The sequence below is a fragment of the Didymella exigua genome (genome assembly GCF_010094145.1).
Source record: "Didymella exigua CBS 183.55 unplaced genomic scaffold M421scaffold_3, whole genome shotgun sequence".
Classification (NCBI taxonomy): Eukaryota; Fungi; Ascomycota; class Dothideomycetes; order Pleosporales; family Didymellaceae; genus Didymella; species Didymella exigua.
Genome location: NW_022984777.1, coordinates 1028485 through 1045806, shown reverse-complemented (window position 1 = coordinate 1045806; position 17322 = coordinate 1028485). Strand labels below are relative to the sequence as shown.

General features: G+C 55.6%; 7 protein-coding genes across 7 annotated transcripts; 2 read left to right on the top strand and 5 right to left on the bottom strand.

The window, feature by feature from the left end:
• Positions 1-274: 274 nt before the first annotated feature.
• On the top strand, positions 275-2005 carry M421DRAFT_416547 (uncharacterized protein). The gene is made up of 3 exons (XM_033591114.1): positions 275-667; positions 720-1015; positions 1067-2005. The coding sequence occupies exons 1-3, from the start codon at positions 601-603 to the stop codon at positions 1517-1519; spliced, it is 816 nt and encodes a 271-aa protein (XP_033453199.1). The 5' UTR covers positions 275-600; the 3' UTR covers positions 1520-2005.
• M421DRAFT_53082 (uncharacterized protein) lies at positions 1976-5464 on the bottom strand (the record flags this gene model as incomplete). Its single annotated transcript, XM_033595079.1, is given in 4 exon segments — positions 1976-2256; positions 2306-3422; positions 3473-5284; positions 5300-5464. 4 exon segments carry the CDS (start codon positions 5462-5464, stop codon positions 1976-1978), a joined length of 3375 nt encoding a protein of 1124 aa, XP_033453198.1.
• An 848-nt stretch (positions 5465-6312) lies between these two features.
• On the top strand, positions 6313-7536 carry M421DRAFT_89263 (26S proteasome subunit P45; the record flags this gene model as incomplete). Its single annotated transcript, XM_033597750.1, has 2 exons — positions 6313-6547; positions 6602-7536. 2 exons carry the CDS (start codon positions 6313-6315, stop codon positions 7534-7536), a joined length of 1170 nt encoding a protein of 389 aa, XP_033453197.1.
• Positions 7537-8074: 538 nt separating this feature from the next.
• Positions 8075-8839, bottom strand: M421DRAFT_1522 (GTP-binding protein SAS1; the record flags this gene model as incomplete). The annotated part of the gene is made up of 3 exons (XM_033587589.1): positions 8075-8397; positions 8456-8723; positions 8810-8839. 3 exons carry the CDS (start codon positions 8837-8839, stop codon positions 8075-8077), a joined length of 621 nt encoding a protein of 206 aa, XP_033453196.1.
• A 355-nt stretch (positions 8840-9194) lies between these two features.
• On the bottom strand, positions 9195-11344 carry M421DRAFT_416545 (NCA2-domain-containing protein). The gene has a single exon (XM_033591113.1). It carries the CDS (start codon positions 11275-11277, stop codon positions 9283-9285), a length of 1995 nt encoding a protein of 664 aa, XP_033453195.1. The 5' UTR covers positions 11278-11344; the 3' UTR covers positions 9195-9282.
• Positions 11345-11474: 130 nt separating this feature from the next.
• On the bottom strand, positions 11475-14122 carry M421DRAFT_416544 (uncharacterized protein). Its single transcript, XM_033591112.1, has one exon. The coding sequence runs from the start codon at positions 13673-13675 to the stop codon at positions 11579-11581; it is 2097 nt and encodes a 698-aa protein (XP_033453194.1). The 5' UTR covers positions 13676-14122; the 3' UTR covers positions 11475-11578.
• A 1009-nt stretch (positions 14123-15131) lies between these two features.
• M421DRAFT_416543 (MFS general substrate transporter) lies at positions 15132-17131 on the bottom strand. Its single transcript, XM_033591111.1, has 4 exons — positions 17045-17131; positions 16819-16996; positions 16659-16763; positions 15132-16606 (listed from the first exon to the last, which is right to left on the bottom strand). Exons 2-4 carry the CDS (start codon positions 16976-16978, stop codon positions 15498-15500), a joined length of 1374 nt encoding a protein of 457 aa, XP_033453193.1. The 5' UTR covers positions 16979-16996; positions 17045-17131; the 3' UTR covers positions 15132-15497.
• Between the last annotated feature and the right edge of the window lie 191 nt (positions 17132-17322).

Here is a 17322-nt window from a genome sequence, read left to right as displayed (position 1 = left end):
CCCGTGGCGACGTCGTGCACCAGTGGACATGGCCGTGCAGGCTTGCCTGAACAAGGCGCCTCCGAGAGGAAGCTGCATGCTTCCATATCCCAGTCTCGTATACTGACTGAGAAAGCAAGGCTAGCGCGGCGCAGCACACTTTCGTCGGACATGACGGGTTTCCTGTTTGTATGTTGGTCCCCAAGATGAGCAAGCACTCGGAATCCATTGCCGAGAACACGATTTTTATCTGAGCTGCATCTGAGGCTCTTCCAATACGATAAAGTGATGGCCACGTGATTGATCGGCTGAAGGTCCAGCTATAGCTCAATCCAGCAGCCATCTCTGCTGCAAATAAGTTGACCAGCGTCGGATATTGCATCTGGATGCTTTCCAGGGCTTTGGGCTTTTGGCTTTTGGCTTTTGGCTTTTGGCTTTTGGCTCTTGGTTTGTTGTTTCGAACGATTCGGATGTGGTCGTACAACTAAAAGACATGAGTTACACCGACGCCCTTGCACATGACGAGGCTGAGCACGTACCTTGTTTTGCTGTGCGTCGCCTGGTCAGCTTCATAGTGCATACTCGAACCTCAACCTCACTCCAGATACAAACCAACACAAGATGTCTATCCTTCCTAGTGTGGCATACAACCTGCAGAACCACGGAACCGACTACAACCTGCTCACCAGTAAGTGTTTTTCTTTCGGTATAGACCAAGGTACAATGCTCATTTCGATCAGGCGGCGATGATCTCTCGGCAGGCTCTTCACGAGTCTACGCATGGCAAGCCACTAGTTGTGGGTCGGAAGGTGTGGTCTACCTGGTGGATACGCTTGCGCAGAAATGTTTGTGGGGAAACGGAGTGCATGACTGTGTCAGCACTGACCAGGCCTGGAGCATCCGGGAGGATGACAGTGTAGACACGTACATCATCCAAAACGTTAACGAGGGCGAAAACGGCTTTCTGTCTCTGTATGAGGACAAATCGTTCAATCTCTCGGGCGGCACGTCCTCTTACTCCCAGTGGTCCTTCCAGGTAAGCTTGCGCACGCTAGTTAGCGAAGGAGCATGAACTTACCGTCTACAGTCCGAAACACCTCCTACAAGTGTGACTTGGGATGTGTGTGATCATATCGACAAGCTCATCATCTCTTCGTCTAGTACTGGTGCCTCGAGCTCATCGTCTAGTACTAGTGCCTCGAGCTCATCGTCTTCTATGGCCAGTACTCAGGCTGTGACGGTGACGGTAAGCTCATCATCAGGCGCCTCTGGTACGGAGAGTTCGGGGAGCAGTGCGACTCCTGATTCAGTCTCGAAGACTTCAACATCCAGTGGGGAGCAATTCTCGGCTGCAATGACTGCAGCTGCCACCGGTGAAAGCTCAAACAGCGTGGCTTCAGAAGTCAGTATGTCGTCGGCAACAAGTCAAACGCCCTCCCGCTCGTCGCTCCCACAGTCTAACAATGCCGTCCCGAGGAATGCGGCCTGGTGCTTCTTATTGGCAGCGCTGATGGTCAGTGTGTCTGTGACTTCGTCGTAGCCGAGTGTGGAAAGTGCGGGTGGTTGTCTCAGGCTCGGAGATAATGTGGAAGACGTGTAGGGAAGTCGCTGGTGTGTGGAAGAAAGCGTAAGTCCTGTCCTCTTGATCTGTACAATAAGCTGCCAGAGTAATAGCATTGTCAACTACGCCTGATGCATGATGCGGATGAGCTTTCTTCTCGCGTAGATACTGAAGCTGTCACATGGGCAGACCGCTTCTCCGAGCATGCCGCTCATACTCGTTGCCATGTCTCGTCACCGAGCCGCAGAAATTGATACTCTCTCGCTTTTGGTCGCAGTTCTTGTCTGCTGTCCCCATTGCAGCTGGGATATCTACCTGATACATTGACTAAAGAACACCAGTTACGCCCCGCGCTATGCGTTTAGACTAGACAAGATTGAAGCATATGCGAACATTACCATGATCCATCTACGTCTGCAAATCACCCTTGTCCGTTCAATAAGCTATACCGCTCCTTCCCCTGCCCATAGTTTTGAAGGTCATTGACTGAACCTCCTGTCTGACCAGCCCTCCAAGGGCCAAACGGTCATCCGGGTTGATCCCGAGGCGATCGAGGTCTGTGAAGCCAGAGAAGTAGAAGCCGACAATAACAACGAAGTAGCTGAGGATTAAGATGGATCCCTTGAAGTAGTTGCTCTTACCTTCACCGTACATGTACGAGAGAAGGAAGACGCAAAGAATGACCGTGGCCATGTCCCACTGCGGGAAGATGAGTGCTAGAGTACGTTAATATTGCGCGACACGACGACTCAATGAGCAGCTTACTAAAAGTCTCCTTGGCAAGTTGTCCAGCGTCGATGTTCGTAGCATGCAGCGCGCTGTAAAAAACAAGCGCAGGGATCTGAAGAAGACAGACCTGCAGGGCGTAGGCTGAGCCGATTTCCATAGATAATGCAATGTTGCCGTTCATGGCAAAGGAGATGGCGTTTAGAAATTCGGTTGTGTTGGGTACCAGAGCGAAAAGGGTAATGCCCAGGAACTTTTCATCAATGTCAGAACCCTCCAGGACTGAATCCACAGTGTCGACGAGGATCTCAGCAATGATGGCGTACGCAACAGTGGCAGTCAAAAGAATGGCTGCACTCTTTCCTCGGCTCCAGTTTGGTGCATCGTGCCCACCTGCGGGTTGTCCGGCCCCGACATCATGCTCCTCCGTCGCGCCTTCGGCAGCAGCGGTTGCAGTGCGAGGGTGATGCTGCCGGTCACTCTTGCTCGGTGTGCTGACCATCCTTGCAGCCTTGTGTGGCGCCCTGGTCACATCACGCGTGGCCAGGGCAGTAGTTGTCGCAGCGATCTCGGTGATGTGGCGGACGAGCGCATCACTTGCCTCGTCTGAAAGTCCCTCGACGTGGAAGTGTTCGTGCTCATTGCTGTCCTTGGGTGGGACAAGGTGAGGTATGTTCCCGTCTACCCTGTTGTTGGGCGGGCTACCGACGAGAGGCTGGCCTTCTGGACCCAGGCCAAATTCGTGTTGCGTCTGGCCTACGATACGCTTATAGAGCTGGGTTTCGCGAATGTGGGCACGAGATACCGATTGGCCGGTTGCTGTCCGGGACATGGTCGAGTGAGGAAATTCCAGGTGGCCGCTATTGCTCAGACTGTTCGCTACCGTGTCCATAGGCTTCTTCTCTTTCTCGTCCGGCTCATTGCTCCAGATGGTTGCGGCGTGTGTGCGTAAAGTGAAAAGCAGTCCAACGACGTAAGACAAGAATAGTAATGCCGCAGATATCCAGGTATAGGGCTTGACTGCTTCATTGTAGAAGCGATCGTGAAGTGCTGGCGTTTGCGAATAGTAGCACCTACGACAGTCTCTTTCGGCGCTTGACTCGATGTGGCCCATGTGCGGATGAACGTGCACGCACTGGCGACAGTTAAGTTCGTGCTGTTTATCGTTAGTCCAAGTAGATTCATGCTGCTGCTGGTGCAACTCACGCTGCCATAAATCTGATAGAACAGTGTTGGACCAAAGGCACCGATCACGGCGAAGAGCAGCATTGTCGAGGTGACACCTGCTGACTTGACGTTGAAGCGCTGTGTCTTCCGCTTGAGCGCACCGAAACACATTGACAGTCCTGGTAAGAATAAGATACCAGCAAAGATGCTGCCAATGATACTTCCTTCCACGAGCTGTGCTTTGCCCTGTTTGAGTGCCACGCAATACAAGAAGACCTCTACAACCGTGGAGAAGAAGGCGTTGATAGTCGCGCCTACGCCCATGGACGATTGAGCGGAGATGGAAGCAACAGCCTGCCCGATGAAGTATGCCAGGGGGATGATGGACAAAAGCGCCAGTACGAAGACGAGCAGAGTATCCGTTATCCAGATCTTGTATCCCAACGTCTCAGACAAGATGAAGTAATCGAAGATGGTGAAAGCAACGAGTCCGAGCAGGTTGATGAGGAAAATGTTTGTGCCATCAATGGTGTACTTCCAGTACTTGATGCCGACAGCGCGGTAGGTGCACAAGAGGATGGAAGATGACTCGCCGGGGCGACGAACATTGCCGCTATCCGAGTGGAAAGACAGAGCCAGCGGATGGCGACGAAGGTGATCGAAGAGAAGTAGCATGACTTTGCCCATGGGAATGGAGAAGACCAAAAACCAGCAGACTGCCGAGACCAGGAAGAAAGCCGGGGTGACGATGCCGTAGAAGTAGACGTAGAAGACCACACGACCAAGGTTCCACTTTCCACGTCCGAAGAAGCGGTTCTTTGTCCTCACTGCGTCCGGGTGCACGATGTTGGCCCGGCCATCACGGCCAAGCAGACTCGTGGTCTCCCCACCAGTCGAATCGATACTGTTGCGACGGCGACCGACAAGAGAGGAGAGGCCGGCGTTGGGACCGAAGAAGAGTCGCCCTTCCTCGATATCTCCGCTCTGCCACTGTTCGTACTCGCTGATGCTGCGGCCCTCACCCTCATCCTCGTCCGCGTACTGATCGTCTTGCAGGAGCTTGACATATCTTCCGAAGGGGTAAAAGAGGTACACGGAAAGATGGTAGAGCAGCGTCGAGTACTCTTTGCAGCTCTCGTCAAAGGCGAGGACGGCACACAACAGCGCACCAGCAGCTGCGACGAGGGCCAGCCACCAGCCGAAGAACAGGGTCCAGGCGAGGTTGAACAGGAGCAACCATCTGCTGACGAACAGACCGGGGTTCGAGTGGATGTCTGCCTCGGCGTTGCGCTGGACCGAACGCCCCTTCTTGTACAAGGCGGGCTTCCAGATCCTGATACCAAAAGGATGCGTCACGTTGATGGCGTCCTGGCGGTCTTTGAGGGTGAAGCTCTCAGCATCGCTCAAGTCGGCCTCGTCATCCTCGTCGTTGCCGTTAGCGCTGTCGTCATCGTCGTCAGCACGTATGGTCTCCTCCTCCTCGCTGGCGGGCTGTGCTTCTGGCTCGGCCGGTGCGCCCGCAGCCTCGTCGTCGGCCGCATCGTCCTCTGTGGACTCAATGGTCGTGAGGGTGGTGCCGCGGGCTGCGCCAGCGGGGCGGCGAAGATTCGAGGGCTTGCGGCGCAACGTCTGGCCTTGGCGCTTCTGCTCTTTGGCTTCCTTGAGCTGCTGCTCGGTCTCGGCCTGCACCTCGTCGGCCTCGTCGTCGACACTGAACTCTTGGCCCTTGCGAGGGAACTTGGATGACGTCGCGCGGCGGCTCATCGGGGGCTTCTTGGGCTTCGAGGCGGGCTGCTCCGGTGGCGTCATGCTCTGCAGGCGTCGGTCGATCGAGGACGTGATGGAGCCTGTCTGTCAGTCAGCGACGGCGGGCCATGCGCGCGCCTGGCACTGCGCGGATACTCGGTGGGAAACAGTACCGTAGCTGGTGGCTGGCGCGGTGCTGGGGATGCGCCTGCGCGCCAACTCTGCCGTCGTGGTGGGCGGCTCGCTGCTCTGCGCGCCTGTGGGCGTCCGGTCGCCGTCCGCCATGTTGGGTGTCGCAGGATGGGCTGGTGCAGAGAAAGCCGCCGCACTGGAGCTGTTGGGCTAGCAGACCGCTTGGATGATGTGGTGACGCCCTTGTCAAGGATGTTTGTTTATTATTCGGCCGCACTGGCTTCAGCCGCTGGGAGGCATTCACGTAGCGACGAGGACAAGGCAGACACGGACAAGACAGCAGACGCGGACAAGACAGCAGACTCAGACAAGACTGCAGACTCAGACAAGACTGCAGACGGTGACAAGACAGCAGAGGGTGCGTGCAAGCAGCAGTATGCAGATGACCACCAAGGCGCCGATCCGCCATCCGTCGTCTGGTGCAGCTGCAGCTCCCGAGTTCCGCGCGACCCTGTCTCACCAGTGATAAGACGGTCCAGCGTTCTACGCTCTGGGAACACTGCCGTCGTGTTGGCACAGAACACACGAGCACAACGAACCCACGAGCACTCTTTTCCTCCACATTCCATGCCATGTTGATCGCCGCGTGTCGCGGCATCGCTCAGGCATGCGGTGCGCCTCTGGCCGCAGGGGTGGTCGGCCTGCGGAGATGACGAGAAAGGAAGGGACGCCCCACCCTGCCGCTAGCTCGTATCGGGTGTAGCGTCTTGCCGGCGAAACTGCGGTACTGGCGTTGTTGCGTCGCTGGAGAGCTGGAGATCACGGCCATCGCCAAACACCCGTCGACACTTCCACAGCCCCTGCCGCCATCGACATCTGGTCCGGCGCCCACGCGAACACACGACCGCCGCATCTCCAGCTTCACCTCGCCCAACACCCCTGACAACCCTCCGCCCGGCACCCATCCCCCGCAAACACCGCCGCCGGCGCCCGCCACCACCATGGCGCTCGACACCTTCTTCCACAACAAGATCGAGTCGATGAAGCTCGAGATCATCCAAGGGCAGGCTAAGCTGCGTCGTCTGGAAGCTCAGCGAAACGACTACAACTCCAGAGTGCGGTTACTGCGGGAAGAGCTGGGCCTGCTCCAGCAGCCCGGGTCCTACGTCGGCGAGGTTGTCAAGGTCATGGGCACGAAGAAGGTGCTTGTCAAGGTACATCCCGAGGGCAAATATGGTACGTCGTGCAGGTGAGACTGGAGGCGACATACCGCTGACTTACCGCCGCTAGTGGTTGACATCGCCGACAACGTCGACATCAGCAAACTCACAGCGGGCAAGCGCGTCACCCTCCTCAGCGACTCTTACAAGCTCGAAAAGCTCCTGCCGTCCTCGGTCGATCCCCTCGTTTCGCTCATGATGGTCGAGAAGGTGCCAGACAGCACGTACGATATGATTGGTGGCCTCGACCAGCAGATCAAGGAGATCAAGGAAGTCATCGAGTTGGGTCTGCAGCATCCCGAGCTGTTCGAGTCGCTGGGTATCGCGCAGCCAAAGGGCGTCCTGCTGTACGGTCCTCCGGGTACGGGAAAGACACTGCTTGCGCGTGCGGTAGCGCATCACGCTGACTGCAAGTTCATCCGAGTCTCAGGAAGCGAGTTGGTGCAAAAGTACATTGGTGAGGGTAGTCGAATGGTCCGAGAACTCTTCATCATGGCCCGAGAGCACGCACCCAGCATCATCTTCATGGACGAGATCGACAGCATTGGTTCAAGCCGTGTAGAAGGAAGCTCAGGCGGTGACTCTGAGGTGCAGCGCACCATGTTGGAGTTGCTCAACCAGCTTGACGGTTTCGAGCCAACCAAGAACATCAAGATCATCATGGCAACCAACCGTCTGGACATTCTCGACCCTGCCCTGCTGCGACCCGGACGTATCGATCGTAAGATCGAATTCCCCCCGCCAACTGTCGAGGCGCGTGCCGACATTCTGCGTATCCACTCGAGGAGCATGAACCTGACCCGTGGTATCAACCTCACCAAGATTGCAGAGAAAATGAACGGATGCTCAGGTGCTGAGCTGAAGGGTGTCTGCACAGAGGCCGGTATGTACGCACTCAGGGAGAGAAGAGTACACGTCACACAGGAGGACTTTGACCTGGCAACAGCCAAGGTCTTGAACAAGCACGACGACAAGGCTGTCAGTCTGGGCAAGCTGTGGAAGTAGGTGCATCCGCGGGACAGACACGAGGTCGCTTGTGCTTGCTTGTTCGAGATGCTCTTACACCAGAGCTTTGTATTATCAGCATAGCATAATGGAGACGCTTGAAACGAACGAAACGATAATGCACTTTACCATTCCTTTGCTTTGATCATTTACACTTCTCGCAGCCACAGGATGCAACACTGCCCTATCTGCTTATCTGTAGGCAATATAAGCCGTTCAAACTTTCCGTTGCTCCCAGCATTGTGACTAAACTGCAGAAATTCCAAGTTAGCTCCAGTCAAGAAGAGGTTGAGTGCGTGTACAAAATAGCATTACAAGGTGTAATGTAGAAGACCCTATTCTCGCAGAACGCCCATTGAACACCAATAAATCGAAGATCGACACGTCGCATATGAAACGTTCAAGACATTGGGCATTCCATAGCGTGACTGCATCATCCAGGTCCTGAGCACCTGTGCCAAGCCCGGCGGTTGCGTGAACCAGTGCACCATCAAACGCCCTAGTCGTACCACGCGCGACTACTCTCGCCAGCTGTCTCTTAACAGCACTTTCCGCCCATGCCAGCGTTGGCGCCACCAGCATCGCCAACATTCACCGATGGGCCGGCTGCCTGGTCGGATCGCGCGCTATCGATAAGCCTCTTCTTGATGTCAGAAGCGAGCGAGTAGAATGCTTGGTCGACGTTGATGTTGCTCTTTGCCGAGACTTCGAGGAAGGGGATGCCGAGCTCGTCGGCGAGTGCCTGGCCGCGCTCTGTGCTGACGGCGCGCTTCTCTTCCCAATCGCACTTGTTGCCGATGAGGATCTTGTTGACGCCTTCAGTCGCGTGCTGCTCGACGTTGGAAAACCAGGTGCGGATGTCTGTTGCGTGCGTCAGTCTTTTCCTTTCCTTTCCTGTGCTGTGCTTCAAATGACGTACTGTTAAAACTCCTCTCGTCCGTGACGTCGTAGACCAACAGGATACCCATGGCACCGCGGTAGTATGCTGTGGTGATGGTCCTGAAGCGCTCCTGGCCAGCGGTGTCCCATATCTGCAGCTTGACGCGCTTGCCGTCGAGCTCGATCGTCCTTATCTTGAAGTCGATGCCGATCGTGGTGATGAACGAGGGCGTAAACGAGTCTTCGCTGAAGCGCAGCAAACAGCACGACTTTCCCACGCCGGAGTCTCCAATGAGCAGAAGCTTGATCTGCGGACCTTGTTAGTGGGTGGCTCTGCCATCTGTTCGGACGGCGGGAGGGGCACGGCTAGAGCGGGCGCGCGGGAGGAACTCACGAGAAAGTCATAGTTTCTTGTCCCAGCCATGGTTGCCGTGTTATATGCGGGCGTCGTGTGTGCGTTATGTGTTAGCTGTCGAGGGATCGGGCTGGTGGCGGTGCACCCGCGGGCGAGCGAAGGTGGCCTGTACGGGTGGCGCTGAGAGAGGCGCGAGCGATGGTGGATCGGGCGAGCAGAGTGTCGGTGGCGGTGAGTGTAGCGGGCGGCCGAGTGCGTTGGGTGGCGGGTGTTGTTGAGCAGCAAAGGTGCTGCAGGCGTGCATAGATGCAACTGACGTTGCGTGCCAAGTCGTCACTCTCAGCCTGTCATGTTTGAGCAGCGCCCAGAATCAGATCATGACTCGCATCAGCATCATGCTGCGTGTCTGCCTGGAACACGATACATGACTCACGTGGACATACCACATTTACGATTGCATATATTTCTTCAGATATGTCGATCCATGGTCCATCTTGTTCACCAAATCTGGCTCAGGTGAACCACTTGGAGTACGCCCAGCGTATCCTCTCCACTACCTTCTGCTGCTTCTCTAATCCGCTTCGCACATCCACCAACTCATCGATCTCCACCAAGAACTCGTGAAAGATGCGCCTGGGTAGGACACCACTCGCAGCCTGTCGCAAGAGGTGCACCTCGCACAACAACAACCCGTGATCTTGGTAGGACATCTCTCCAAACTCAGTTGGCCTCGCAGCTGTCAGGATCCGGTCGATGTTTCTGAGGATGAGCAAAAGCTGGCCCTGCTTCGCCCATTGCTGTAAACCCTTGCGACTGCTGAAGGCGCCCATGAGCCATCGGTAGACGCCGATAGATACGAGCACACCGGGCGTCAGACCGATGAAACCGAAGAGAAGCTCCTGACTCTTCAGAATGCTGTCAATGCCACTCATAGCAAGCTCAACATCGACCTTGGTCTTCTGCACCTGAATCAGCAACGCGCTTGCAAGGTTGCCGACGATGGCGCCCTTCACTGGGCTCTGGATGTCCTTCTCGTATGACTTGAGCACCGTGGTGAGATCGCCCTCCCTGACCTTGGCTCGGATGTCTGCGATCTGCGACTCATTCAGGGCTGGGCCATCGGGGTTTTTGATAGCAAAATCGACAACCATACGCTCCAAGCTCGCGCGGTCAGACTCGAGGCTGCGCTTGCTCATGATCGAGACCTCGCTGTCTTCGTCGTGGCGAATCGTGCCGATAACCTTCTTCGTTGGCTCAACCACCCAGTTCGTCCAGAAGTCGATGACTGTCTGCCCAAGTTCGCGAATCCATGTCTTAATCTCCTCTTGGCGGTTGACGGCGATGCGCAGGATGGTCGTACTAGAGAGAAGGAACATGGTGGCGGGGAGCCAGTACCGGACGAGACGAGACGGCCGCCCGTTGTCCCTGACGACGGCGGTGAAGTGTGTCTTGTAGGTAGGCAGGGCATGGCGCAAGAGGTAGCGTAGACGCTCGGCAACATCGGATGGCTTGAGCGCTATTGCAGCTTCGTGGGCAGAGGCGCCGTGGAGCTCGTAGTACTGGTCGTCTTGCGTGATGCTGGCCACGGAGTCGTCAAATTTGTCGACAGATAGCTCGGCCGTGTTGACCGTCTGGATCACAGCGTCCATCAGCGCGATGCTCCTGGTGACGACCGCCTTCCACTTGTGCTTGTTGTCATGCGTGCCGAACGGATGGGGCGAATGGAAGCCTTCGTCGTGAATGTTCTCGTTGCTCAGGCCTTCTCCCAGTAACACCCCGAGCGCGTTCGCGTTGACTAGGCGGATCCTCCTCAGAGCCGCGCGTTTTCTCCTGCCTTCGTTCCGCACCAGTGCAAGCGGGCTGATGACCCTGCGTTGTATGTTGGCGACGCTGCGCTCCTGCACGGACTGCTTGACAAGGCTGTAGAACTGCCGCCACCCGTCGGCCGTCTCTCCACCCCGCGACCTCACGTCGTGGTATATTTCCTTGGACCAGTTCCAGACGCGGAGTGGCGATGTCTGTACCGAGTAGAGGCCGGCGAAGCGGTACGTCGACAGGACATCGTCCCAGTACCAGATGTCGTCTTCGAGCGGGATCGTTTGCCCCAGGATCGTGTTCAGCACCTCGCCGTATGCTTGTGTGGTGGCCTTGCTGAGCAGCAGCCACTCGAGTTCGTGTTCGTAGCTGGCGGCCTCTCCAGACGCGCCGCTGCTGCCGCTGTCGTCCTGTGCAAACCATTGCGCACACGTTGTGCAGCTGCGAGAGAAGTCTGCGCGGTCGAGCGTTTCCAGTATCCTGTCGCCGGGGACGAGCGATGACTTGGCACTCGCTGTCGTCGACAAGCTCTTGATGAGGTTCTGCAGGTGCGCGATGCGGCCTGTCTTCTCGGGATCGTGGGCCTCGGCGGCGCTCAGCGTCGAGAAGCTCTCGCCCGCGCGCGTGGACGAGAGCTGCAGCCGGTCAAGGGCGCCGTCGATGCGCCGGATCTGGTCGACCACGAAAGACATCGTGTGGCCGTGTTGGCAGTGCAATGCAGACAACCAATCGAGCGTTGAGCACGGGTCATCAGAGACTAGGAGTACTGTACATCGTACTTCGTGCTGTACGAAGGTACCGTGTCTGTACCTAGCTACGCGCACGCGCAATGACGTAGCTCGCCCCAATCACAAGCATGCACAAGCACCGAAGTCACAGCGCAACATTGTCGAGGGAACGCTTTGCGTATTATAATTGTCCAGAATATGCTCTATATATCTAGCTGTGTGCGATTCACCAGCGCCTACTCAATGTCCAGGAAGAGAAACGAGATTACAAGGCGAACAGGGCCAGTATGGCACCGAAGATGGCGTGCTGAGCCTCGAGCTTGAAGGGCGCAGCAGCACCAGTGAACTCAGCTGGCGACGTAGGCCTGTAGCCTCCGGTGCCCGTAGGCTTGAACGTGGCAAGCGTGGTGCCGGACACAGGGTAAAGTGCAGCAGTGGTGCTTGCAGGAGTCTGCGCAGGCGCAGTACCAGGGGCAAGACCGACGGGCTGGGTTGGGGTTGCACCAGCGTCGTTGGTCTGCGTCGTGAAGTGAACCTGAGGGAGAGTGAGGGTAGTGGTGCCGTATGTAATCGTGGTGCAAGGAGTCGAAGCGGCCGGAGTCGAAGCAGGGACGTTGCCAGTGACACCGCCAGAAGGAACCTCGGGGGCGGGTGTGGTTACAGGAACAGCAGCAGTGGTGCTGCCAACCTCACCTGCGGTGGTACTGACGCCGCTAGCAGGAGCAGTAGGCGAAGCAGGAGTTGGGTTTAGAGGGATGTAGGATGGGCAATCAGTAACCAGACCAGGGTTCTCAGGAACATGCTCAGCGCAGATGCCGATGAGGTACTGGAGGGCCTCCCGAGTCTCGTCATCGGTGCCGCACCACGCGGAAACGCAGTCAATGACCTGCTTGGTGAAGTCCTTGTTCTTGCAGTAGCAGGAAGCATCAGCGTTGTTTTTGCAATCGCCGGAGACCTCCAACCATGTGTTCATGCACTTCGGCAAGACATCAGGAGGGCTGACAGGCGAATAGCTGGGGCTGGAAGGCTGAGGAACGCCAGTGCTCAGAATGACGGAGCCAGAAGATACTGGAGGAGCAAGAGGAGTGGAGACAGCAGTGGTCCCCTCGCACGACTCTCCGTAGCTACCATCACATACGGGAGACCTGGAGGCAGTCAAAGTGCTGGGGGGTGCGGAAGCAGGAGGCTGGGGAACTGGGCTGGTCTCATAAGTAGGCACAGGAGATGCAGGAGCAGAGCTGTCGGTGTAGGGAGCAGCAGAAGGGACTGTGCTGGAGACCTTCAGCGTGCTGTGAGATGTTGGAGGCGTTTCAACAGGTGCCGAAGAGATAACGGTGGGGCCCTCGCACGATCCTTGTCCGTACCCGCCGCAGGAAGTTGAGTGAGGCTCAGTAGCAGGTCGGGTGGGTACCGAGGCGGTCGAGACAGTGATTTCGGTGGCTGGGGCGCTGGGCACCGGGGCAGAAGGGGCCGGAGTGGAGGATACAGGTGGCTGAGATGCACAGTATTCGCCGTCACAAGCAGCGCTGGTGGTTGGGGGAACCGGTGTAGATGCAGGCGGCTGAGATGCACAGTATTCACCGTCACAAGCAGCGCTGATGGTCGAGGGAACCGGTGTAGATGCAGGCGGCTGAGATGCACAGTATTCGCCGTCACAAGCAGCGCTGGTAGTCGGGGGAACCGGTATAGATGCAGGCTTGGAGACAACAGGTGTGGAGGCAGTCGGAATTCTGGGAGGCGCGGAAGAAGCAGGCTTAGATGCCTCAGGAGGCGAAGGTGGGTTGTATCCCTTACCGGGGTTGCAGTCGAAACCAATGTTGTGGAATCCAATCTCGCACTCCTTGTCCGACTTGTCGTGCTGGGGAAGGTAAACGTCGACTGACTTCGCACCACCACACTGGGTGTTCTGGATAGTGGATCCGGAGGAGCTGCAGGAAGCGACCTGCTTACACTTCGAGCCATCTTCCATGTGGTAGTGAAGTTCAAGGTCTACGTCGTACTCGACAGAGACATCGATGTGCGTGATCGAGAAACCAGACTTGCGCTTATCACAGCCGAAAGAAGCCGGCTGTTTCTTGCTGACCTTGTTCTTGATGCACTTGCTTCCGAATGTGCGCTTGGTGAGGAGATCCCGCTTGCCGAAAGAGTTAGAGCATTTCCAGCCACCGGAGAAATCGAAATCGCCATAGCTGAAGTTCGAGTCGCCATCCTTGAGGTCCGACCAATCGAATCCGGCCTTTTGCTTGTCGCTACACTCGTTGTTGTTGTAGTTGGGAGAGTTGAAAGGATTCTCGAACATGTTCCAGGTGGCAGCGGCGTGGCCGACAAGGCCAGTGGTGAGGATAGCCCGAGTGACCTTCATGTTGATGAAGAATATGGAGGAGCTGAAGTTTTGCAAAATACAACAATAAATTCAATGTTTAAGAGAGTGTGGGTTTCTGTTTTGGAAGATACACAATCGCAGAAATGTAGTATGGATTGAAAGAAAGATAATCCAGCACTAAGAAGGGGTCAAAGATAACGAATGACTTTGCCCGCCCGAGTTCGATGAAAGAGTGTAGAACGGAAAATTAGGAAGGATGGACTTGTGGACATGTACATCGGGCATGAAAAGGAGGATATACTTGCACCTTCAGCACTAGAGTGAAACAAGAGGTCGAAGCATTGGAGCAGGATTGGTCGATGTTCAGGAAGGAGTCAGGTACACAGCCACGGGGGTTAGACAGGCCGATCGTGTTGCTTGTCGCGCGCTCTACAAGGCCCACAGGCCCTGTAAACCATCTTGGCCTGCAGAGTGGTCTAGTGTGAGATGGAACGAGTGACGTGCGGTACGATCAGACGAAGCGTGTGAAACGCCCTAGCTGGTATGCTCAAGCAAAGTTCATGCAAGCCACGGGCCAATGAGGCGGCTGCAGTAGGGACCTGCCAGCAGCCAGGCGTTAACTTGATTGCCAATACATACTCAATTAGATTCGTCGTTTTGCCAAGCAGTGCTAACTTTGGAACTGACAGATTGGTTTTTACATTGGAATGGTGGCGCCCCTCACGGTGTCCGAGAACCCTGGAGGCAGTCAGTGTATTCATTCTCCGACTCCGACGCGCCGAAAGTCTCGCCCGTGTTGACCTCCTGCACCCTTCGACCCACACACCCCACCCTATAGGTAGTCCCGCAATATACAACATATTCCCCCGTTGAGGCATCGCCGTTGGCTGCTCGTTGCGCTAGCCCATAGGCGTCGTGCTGTCTTTCCGGGCGTGCTCCGGTTTCGTGTCAACTTCGAATGTCACACCAGCAAAGCCTGCAAGCGAACAACAAGCCTCGGGCGACACCAGTCACAGTCTCATGTGCCCGCATGTAATATGAAAAGGACCGCTTTCGTGCTTCGCATGCAATGCAAATGCCTTCAATATCGAAAGTGAGGTTCAGCCTCACCTACCTCTAGGCTCTGAAGTGCTCGATGTCCAAGTTCAGAAGCATTTCATACGCGTTGTGCAGCCAATCTCCCCGCCAGATACAAGAGACTTTCCGTGTCAAGTAACTGAGCCGCTATATACAGGGGCGATCGGTTGCGAAGATCACATAGTTGGGTGAGTTTTCTGCGATGACGGGTAATGTGAGACCACGATTCATGACGAAGCGGAATGCACGTTCCGGTATCAGGTGCAACCTTCAGCGAGTGGAGCAACTGGCACCGCCACCTCCATGCGTGCCATGGGTGCTGTGTCTAGCCTGTACGTTGCCTTGCAGTTCCTGCATCACTCGCATGTGGAACAGGTCACTCCCAGCAGAGAAGGATTGACCTTTTTGTGTTTCTATTATCAGAATCGATACAAGTCATACTCGTTGTATCTGCATTTGGAATATCGACCTCAGATTCGGATGTCGAGCTGAAAGACTATGGCGAAAGCTTGAAGGGCTTGACGGGTGTTTGAAGATTCTGGTTCTGCTTACCTAGGCGCAGCCAAACTTGTTGATCGCCACATTTGAATCACGTCTTCGCTTCGCACAGACGAGCTGATCGATATTGGACTCAATGACAAGACTACTACTACAGAGCCCGTGGCAACGTTGCCAGCTTTGAATGACTCCAGAACGCCGGACATGCTCAGTCTAGGGACAGTACGGATATGCGACAAGGTCGAAGGCGATGTTCTCTCCATCTGCAAGCCTACTGATATACAGCTCATGCAGATTCCGCTTCCACGGTGATGCGCACCGTCTCCTCATTGAGTGACTGTTCCTTGAAAGCCGTGCGAACCCGGGCATGGCAGTTGTTGGCTGCGCGGTTCATGAAGGGCACCTGCAATGCACCGACCAAGGCGACCAAAGCCGATGCCCACCATGCCAGTGGTGTAAACCGAATATCGATAGATAGACCATACAGCAAGCCGGCGACCGGGCTTGCAACGCTTCGACAAGCGGCTCCGGTGGACGCAGCGAGGCCGTTTATTCTGCCGAGATGCGACTTGTCGGGGGCCGCCTCCTTAATCATGATGAGAAGCAGCGGGAAAGCAAGAATAGAAGTAAGGTTGCGAATGCCCAGCGCAGCGAAAAGTCCGGGATACACAAGGCTCGGTGGCAGAAGTTGCAGAAACGGTACAATGATGTATGCGACCGGGTGCGCGGCAGTGACCATCAGCAAAAGGCGCCAAACTCCAAAAATATCTGCTAGGATGGGAAAGGCTATGGCCTGCACAGCAAGCTGAATGACGCCGTTGATCGAAAGAATTAGACCCACTTGTTGCGTCGTGAGCCCCAGCCCACCGCCTAGGGCGGCCGTGTACGACAATTCTTGGGCATGAATATCATCAGCTCGTTTGTCCTGGAAGAATATCGGTATCAGATGATCGTAGGTCATACTGTGGTAGGTGAATATTGATAGAGCGACGACGAATGTGATGACGGGCTTAGTGAAAGCCTTTCCACAGGGCGGTTGCTCAAGCCACTCGCCGTTGGATCGAACCCGCCACATTTCGTCATGCTGGAATTCCACAGAGTTGAAAGTGCCATACGACTCCGAAGTCAGATCCGCAGGAGCGTCAGGCGTGGCTCCTAGAGCTAGCAGCAGAGGCGTACGTGCAGTGGTGTCAGCGATGCCTCCAGTGTTATTGTCTCGTCGTTTCTCGGGGTGTGTCTCCTCTAGTAAGAAGTACGACATGACCATGGACAGCACGAGCAAGGAAGAGCAGATGAGGTTGGGTAGAAGATACGGGAACTTCGCGAAGAGACCTGTCGGGCTGAACAACGACGGAAAGGTTTCGGCAGGCTGCGATAATAGACCACCGATAGAGGCTGCATCGTCAGTATTGCATAGAAGCGATTTGGGGAACTTGGCTGATCTTACGACCGATGATCGTGCCGATGCTCCAAACGAATGGCATAACAGCGTAAGCCCTAGGCTCATGCTCTGGGTTCCTGACCAGCTCGCCGACCATGGTCTGGATGACTCCTGGACGCTGTCAGTCGTAGTATGTATGAGCAGCGTGGCACGGGTACATGCTTACCTATGTTTCCGTTGAGAGCACCGCCAACAATCCTTCCGGCGAGCGCGATCCAGAAATTGGATGCGAAACCGACAAGCATGAGGGAGGTGATGGTACCTGCACATCCTATAAACACAACAGGCTTGCGGCCTATCCTATCGGAAAGAGCACCCCAAAACATTCCACTACATGCTTCTGCCTGTGAAACGGATAAGAGACGTCAAAATACGATTATATGCGTGCTTACTAGACTGAATGATGAAATGAGCAGACCGGCAAAAAACGGTGCATTTGATGCTGAGGAGACTTCGAAATTGAGAACGAGTTTCCAGGCGTATGGAAGTATGCTTGTCAGGGCGATTGGCTCTGCCACTCGCACAAGTGCTGCGATGAGAGATTAGTGCATGTGGCTGCTTCAATGTGACGTGAATCTTCATACCGAGCAAGAAGAGCTGGGCGGCGGGAAATGCGTTTTGGTTGGCATTTCGAGTGCTCTTTCTTTGTTTGGTGAGAAAAGACATATCC